The following is a 7,832-nucleotide window of genomic DNA, read 5'->3' on the forward strand; positions in this document are numbered from 1 at the left end:
GGTTGGGGTTTTGATCCTCCTACAAACCCTAAATCATAACTTGGCCGAAACCTAAAGAATAGGGTTCTAGGTTTTTTTCACACAACGTGAAGCATGAAACTTAAACTAACCATATATCAAAGATCATATATCATGAGGAAGCATATACAAGCATAGTTAGGTTTCAAAACTTTTCCCTAAGCCTTTCATCCATTCTTGGTCGAAACCTAAAGAGTAGGGTTCTAGGTCTTTAACACAACATGAAGCATGAAACTTAAACTAATCATATATCAAAGATCATACATCATGAGGAAGCATATACAAGCATAGTTAGGTTTCAAAACTTTTCCGTAAGCCTTTCATCCATTCTTGGCCGAAACCTAAAGAGTAGGGTTCTAGGTCTTTAACACAACATGAAGCATGAAACTTAAACTAACCATATATCAAAGATCATACATCATGAGGAAGCATATACAAGCATAGTTAGGTTTCAAAACTTTTCCGTAAGCCTTTCATCCATTCTTGGCTGAACCCTAAAGAGTAGGGTTCTAGGTCTTTAACACAACATGAAGCATGAAATTTAAACTAACCATATATCAAAGATCATACATCATGAGGAAGCATATACAAGGATAGTTAGGTTTCAAAATTTTTCCCTATGCCTTTCATCCATTCTTGGCCGAAACCTAAAGAGTAGGGTTCTAGGTCTTTAACACAACATGAAGCATGAAACTTAAACTAACAACATGTAAGAGATCATACATCATGAAGAAGCATAACAAGCATGGTTAGATTTCAGAACTTTGCTCCAAGCCTTATATTCAATCTTGGCTGAAACCTAAGGGTAAGGTTCTAAACTTTTTAATACGACATGTAGCATGGAAACTTAAACTAACAACATGCAAGAGATCATACATCATGAAGAAACATAAACAAGCATGGTTAGATTTAAAACTTTGCTCTAAGCCATATATTCAATCTTGGCCGAAACCTAAAGGTAAGGTTCTAAACTTTTTAATACAACATGTAGCATGAAAACTTAAACTAACAACATGTAAGAGATCATACATCATGAAGCATAACAAGCATGGTTAGATTTCAAAACTTTGCTCCAAGCCTTATATTCAATCTTGGCTGAAACCTATGGGTAAGGTTCTAAACTTTTTAATACGACATGTAGCATGGAAACTTAAACTAACAACATGCAAGAGATCATACATCATGAAGAAACATAAACAAGCATGGTTAGATTTAAAACTTTGCTCTAAGCCATATATTCAATCTTGGCCGAAACCTAAAGGTAAGGTTCTAAACTTTTTAATACAACATGTAGCATGAAAACTTAAACTAACAACATGTAAGAGATCATACATCATGAAGAATCATAAACAAACATGGTTAGATTTAAAAACTTTGCTCTAAGCCATATATTCAATCTTGGCCGAAACCTAAAGGTAAGGTTCTAAACTTTTTTTTTTATACCACATGTAGCATGAAAACTTAACAACCATAAGTGACCACAAATCCTTATCTTGGACGAAACTTGCAAGGCAAATCCTTAGGTTTTTCAAACCACCTTTAAACATAAAGCATACGAGGGCTACTTGTACTGCAGCTGAGGGAATACTTACATCCTTTCGCTAAGAAAATACCCTTGTTTGAGAAGTTTGCCTAAGAAGAAGATCCCCTTTAGCTTGGTTTCGGCAAATGAAGGAAAATGGTTGGGAATTTCGGTGGAAGAAGAGAGGAGGAAATAGAGAGAAGACAAAATGAAAATTTTCCTTCCTTTCTCTTATTTATGCCAAAATGAAGGAAGAAGGCAAAACCATCTTCTCATTGGGAAGGAAGAAGAGAACTCAAACTTCTCCTTCTAAGTCTCCTTCTAAGTGAAGGGGCCTTCACCTTAACTACAATCTCCCTTCTTTTTCCTAACAGCACACCCCTGCTGGGGCTACTGGTTATCACTTGAAATCACTTACCAAGAGGTTCAAGATTCAAACCTTGATTATGCCTCTTTTTGGTTCTATTTCCTTTTTATTTTATTTTTTTTGAAAAATCTACATAAAGCATATTTTAATCATGGGAAAAAAATTCATAAAATTGCTAGGATCCTATGGGTGTTACACCAAGTGCCTCGCTATGTTTGTCCTGGGAGCCGATTTTGGAAATTAATATTTAATGGAATTTATAATATAGGTGGATTTGGATCAATAGTGTTAAGTTTCGCTTGCGATCCAAATCCAAACCATCAAAACAGATAAGTTAAATTTGGAATCAATGATGTTAAGTTCCGTCTGCGATTTCTAATTTAACTTCTAAAGAACACAATAGGTTGTTTAGGAAAGGTTCGACATGTGTACAAAATTTTTGTACAGTGGAACCGATACGATCTTCCTAGGGCCAACCAACAGTCAGGACTTATAGCCTTGCGGCACAGGATACATGGACAAGTGTACAAGTTGAAATGTGCCAGCCAAGGATACAGGTCAGGTCTGATAGCCTTGCGGCACAGGATACATGGACAAGCGTACAGGTCGGAATGTGCTAGCCAAGGAGGCAGGTCAGGACTTATAGCCTTGCGGCACAGGATGCATGGTCAAGCATACAGATCAGGATGTGTCAACCAAGGATACAGGTCAGGACTTATAGCCATGCGGCACAGGATACATGGACAAGCATATAGGTCGAAATATGCCAGCCAAGGATACAGGTCAGGTCTGATAGTCTTGTGGCACAGGATACATGGACAAGCGTACAGGTTGGGATGTTCCAGCCAAGGAGGCAGGTCAGGACTTATAGCCTTGCGGCACAGGATACATGGTCAAGCGTACAGATCGGGATGTGTCAACCAAGGATACAGGTCAGGACTTATAGCCTTGCGGCATAGGATACATGGACAAGCGTACAGGTCGAAATGTGTCAACCAAGGATACAGGCCAGGACTTATAGCTCTGCGACACAAGATACATGGACAAGCGTACAGGTCGCGAGGCAAGGAGGCGATAACAGGTAAGTCGGGTCGGGAATTTACAAGATAAGACACACAGAACAGGTCTGGATGTACAGGTCTGGGTTCAAGAGATGGCAAACACGAGATAGATAAAGGTCTGCGCTTACAGATCGGAGTCGGCAAGTACTAAGACCCAGCCTGGGGATCACGCACGGGGAGATCATGTTGTATTGAAAAGAATTTAGATATCTCCACAATGGTATGATATTGTCCACTTTGGGCCTAAGCCCTCATGGCTTTGCTCTTGGGCTCTACCCAAAAGGCCTCATTCCAATGGAGATATCTTTTCTCTTATAAACCCATGATCTTTTCCATGTGTTTTCAATATGGAACTATGTTTGCAGCCTTGCAACCCCAACAATCCCCCCCCCCCCTCAAACAAAGGACCATAGGCTTCCCACGTCCGATCATCGACCCACAGGTCTTCCTGCCCCTCGGTCCACCCGACCTACTAGGACTTCCTTGCCTAGCCGCAGCTAGGACTTCCTGCCTGGTGTCTAGTCCTCTTGATCCGAACATAGGAGCCCCCACTTTCTTTGTTCGAGGTCAATATTGTACACACATGGCTCAATCAGACCATAGCTCTTGTGCACAATCAGCGGTTAAACCTTCTGGCAGTCCGGGCTCTGATACCAATTGTTGGATCGAGACGCGCTAGAGGGGGGTGAATAGTGCTCGCGGCTATTTCGTTCGATTATCGGAATCGTAAAATGTTCGTCGAGTAATTAAAGCAGCGGAATAAAAAAGAAACAAACACACAAGAACACGGTCGTTTATTTCGTTCGGAGCCTAGATCGACTCCTACTCGAAGGCCCGCGATCCTTGATCACTTTCCGTGGGCAACAACTATAAGCTTGTAAAAACTATTACAAACTAATTACAATTCAAAGCAGTAAAAAGATTATACCGACAACACAAGACTAAATCTGAAGCTCCGGGTTGTCGGGGTTTCGTTGTAGCACTTTGGGATCGTCTCGTACACAGCTTGTAGCAGAAAGTTCGCTTGGAATTCGTTGATGTGAGCTGCTGGTCGAGATCCCTTATAAAGGGTGTTCAAGGCACCTTCTACTGTTCACCAAGGCACCTTGAATGAGCCGAGTCAGCCGTGGAGATAAGGGTTGAACTGGTCGAACCTTATCAGGTTCAAGGCGCCTTCATCAAGCTGTCCAATGCGCCTTGGCTTCCTTCAAGGCGCCTCCAAGCTTGCTTCGCAGCCAGCTCAGGTTTTGCACCTGAGGTGCCTCCAAGCTCCATGGAGGCGCCTCGGTACTGTTCATCCGAGGCCAATTTTGCACTTTGGTCCCTGCAAGATATGTTAAACACAAAAATACCCTGCAGCACAAAGTTAGCTCATAACACATAAGTGATAGTATAAAAGTGAAAGTTTGACAGTCTCCGGACTGTCCGAGTCTGACTTCAGGTTTCCAACCGGAAACCCTTGGTCGACCCGACGCCTACTGTTCCCTCTGCGGGGAACGCGTCTTCACCTACTCCACTCAGGAGATTTACTTGCTACCAGTGCGATCCTCCAGACCGACTGGACTTTTCACCTAGGGTTACCACCCCTTAGGACCTAGGGTTACCGCCCCCTAGGGTTTTTCTCCACCTAGGGTTACCACCCCTAGGACCTAAGATTGCCGCCCCTTAGGGTTTTCCTCCACCTAGGGTTACCGCCCCCTAGGACCTAAGGTTGCCGCCCCTTAGGGTTTTCCTTCACCTTGGGTTACCACCCCCTAGGACCTAAGGTTGCCGCCCCTTAGGGTTTTCCTCCACCTAGGGTTACCGCCCCCTAGGACCTAAGGTTACCCCCTCTTAGGATTTTCCTTCACCTAGGGTTACCACCCCCTAGGACCTAAGGTTACCCCCCCTTAGGATTTTCTCCTGCCTAACCGCAGTTAGGACTTTCCTGAAACCTTATTTAACCACGTTAGATAACAAGGAATCTTAACTTTGAATCCGTTTGCCATTATCAAAACTGAGGTTCGATCGTCAGATGCTTACTGCACCAACAGATCAGGCACTACATGACAAGCAAGCAAGGGAATCATAACCACTTGTCAGAGAATAATCAGAGTGTCAGGGAATATGTCGACGGTCGGGGGTTCACTGCCCCCTCGATTCTTCCACCAGCCTATTGGAGGATGCCACGTGTCATTCACCGCCAGAAAAAGCCTGACATCTGACATTCCCTGACAACCGCCAGACTCCGGAAGCATCCGTTGCAATATAAAAAGGTTTGTTTTGTCCCTTATGCAGGTACACGCACTCACCTTTTCGTACTCGTCCTTTACTTTTCATTTTTTTTCCTTTTTCTTCTAGGGAAAAAGTACCTGACTTGAGAGTCGGAGGACCTGACCCGGGGACTTTTTCCCTGGTTTCTGGTCTCTAACGACTCTTGGGCTCGTCTGAGTGTGCACAGAGCCCTCGCTTCATCGTCTTCGTCATCCCCCCCCCCCCCCCCCCCGTCATTTGCCCGTGTGAGCCCTTGAGGAGGGTGCCAGATCGACCCGGCTTTACAGCGACTCTCTGTTAACACCAGCTACAGCATGGCCTGCCTTCATATGATTCAGCTTTCAGACGGGATCAAATTTCGCACTGTCTGTGGGAACACAGCAACCTATTTTGGAACGTGACGATGGAGGACTCGGGATGAATCAACGTGACCATGACGGCAGGAGAATACGAGCTCTTCAAGGAGGCTAAGAAGCGGGCGACCTCGGAAAAGCAGTAGCAAACGACTGCCTCTTGACCAAAAAGGCTACCCAAGGTTTCTAAAGAGCCTGCTCACGCCTCTGACCAAGGCTCTAAGCTAAAACAACCTATGGAATTTCCTCCTGCCTTCTATAGAGAGTCAGGCCAGGGGTACTATCAACCAAACCCTGGATGTTACAATTGCAAGGAGCAGCCACAAATTTTACTGGCTGAGAGTTCTTTGCCCAAGGACTCTAAGAAAGGGAAGTCTATCATCCTGCGTGAAGAACGCAGGTCGGAACTAGAAGAGAAAGTGCCCTTCTCTTCCAAGATCTTGGAGGAGAAACTACCGAAAGGATACAGACCCCCCGCTATCGGGGAATATGATGGAAGCAAAGATCCTGAGGATCATCTCTGCAAATTCAGGAATTCGGCCTTGCTACACCAACACAGCGACGCTGTTAAATGTCGTATGTTCCTGAACACTCTGTCGGGCTCTGCCCAAAAATGGTTCGACGGGTTACCACATGGGTCCATCACATGTTTCTCTGATTTCAAGATTGCTTTCCTGCACCACTTCGCCAGCAGCAGGAAGTACCAGAAAACTAACCACTGCTTGTTCGCGCTCAAGCAAGGGTCCGCTGAGCCACTGAGAAGCTATATCAAGCGTTTCAATCAAGTGGCTCAGGAAGTTCCCTCGGCCACATCTAAAATACTCATGAGCGTCTTCTCCCATGGGTTGACCGAGGGAGAGTTCTTTAGGGAGCTCATCAGAAATCCTGTAAGGAATTTTGATGAGATGCTGGAGAAGGCGACCATCTATATCAACGTGGAGGAAGTGCAAGCGGCACGAAGGAAGGCAGACAAACCACCTCCCGCTACCAACAGACCCAAAAGAAGAGCACCTCAACCGCCTGCTCAACCTCTTCCACATGCTCGGGACGCCAAACCAACCTTCCATCCCGGTCAGGACGCCCGACCAGTACTGCGTGTAGCCACAGTTCAGGTTCCCCGCCCTAGATCTTGGAGACTGCCTTATTGCACATACCATCGGTCTCGCACGCATGCCACCAATGATTGCTTTCAATTCACACGTGATTCCCAATGAGCTACTGAGTTGGGTTTACCACCCCCTGAGTTGGCTCCTCAGGTCCAGCGAATGATAGAAGAGCAGCGCAAGGCAGCAAAGCAGGCTAATCGACCTCGGGCTGAACAGGAAAGGCAGAACATGCCACAACAAGGGCACGCTGGAGAACCCGTAGAAGCCTGGGAGGTAGAAAACAGGGGCAACACGGCTATCAGAGACATAGGCATGATCTCTGGCGGTCCTACCGAGGAAGATTCGGGCCGGGCGTGCAAGTCTCATGAGCGTCGGCTGGAGATCCATGCTGTGGGGTGCAGTCAAGAGCATGCTGCTGGCCCAGTCATCAACTTCGGACCGCAAGACCTAGAAGGGCTGGAGCTGCCTCATGATGACGCCTTCATAATCAAAGCTATTATAGCCAACAGCCGAGTGGCCAGAGTCTTTGTAGATACTGGCAACTCCGTCAATGTCTTGTTCAGGTCGGCTTTCGAGAAAATGCAAATTGACGCCAGTGAGCTCCAGTCGATAGCCACTTCTCTATATGGCTTTACTGGTAATGAAGTAAGGTCCATGGGTCAGATCAAGCTGGCTATATCCTTGGGAAGTGAGCCATTGGTCAGGACCAGGAGGAGCACCTTTCTTCTAGTTGACTCGCCCTCCTCTTACAATGTCATTCTAGGACGACCAGCTTTGCATGAATTCCGGGCGGCAGTTTCTACATTTCATCAGAAAATCAAATTCCCTGTCGGAGATCAGGTCGGGGAAGTTAGGGGAGAACAGCGGGTCTCTCGGCGGTGCTACATTGACATGGTCAAAGTAGAAGCTCGCAAAGCATAGAGGACTCAGGATGGGGTTGTGCACACCATTCAAGAAGAACTCCTACCTATAGCTGAAGAGCCTATTCCTTGGGAGGAAGTCCAGCTGTATCTTGAATGATCAGAGAGTCTTATTGGGGTAGCCAGTGACTTGCCTGACCCGCAACAGAGATGTCTTCGCTGATAGGACCTTCGGATGCGGCTAGAGAGGGGGGGTGTGAATAGCCGACCTTAAATTATCGTTTCTTCCTAC

At 45.8% G+C, this 7,832-nt stretch overlaps 1 protein-coding gene across 1 annotated transcript; it reads left to right on the top strand.

The window, feature by feature from the left end:
• The first annotated feature begins 5,810 nt into the window (after positions 1–5,810).
• Positions 5,811–7,601, top strand: LOC122050709. Its single transcript, XM_042611594.1, has 2 exons — positions 5,811–6,686; positions 6,831–7,601. Exons 1-2 carry the CDS (start codon positions 5,811–5,813, stop codon positions 7,599–7,601), a joined length of 1,647 nt encoding a protein of 548 aa, XP_042467528.1.
• The last annotated feature ends 231 nt before the right edge of the window (positions 7,602–7,832 follow it).

The sequence above is a fragment of the Zingiber officinale genome, chromosome 3A, assembly GCF_018446385.1.
Source record: "Zingiber officinale cultivar Zhangliang chromosome 3A, Zo_v1.1, whole genome shotgun sequence".
In the NCBI taxonomy this organism is placed as follows: domain Eukaryota; kingdom Viridiplantae; phylum Streptophyta; class Magnoliopsida; order Zingiberales; family Zingiberaceae; genus Zingiber; species Zingiber officinale.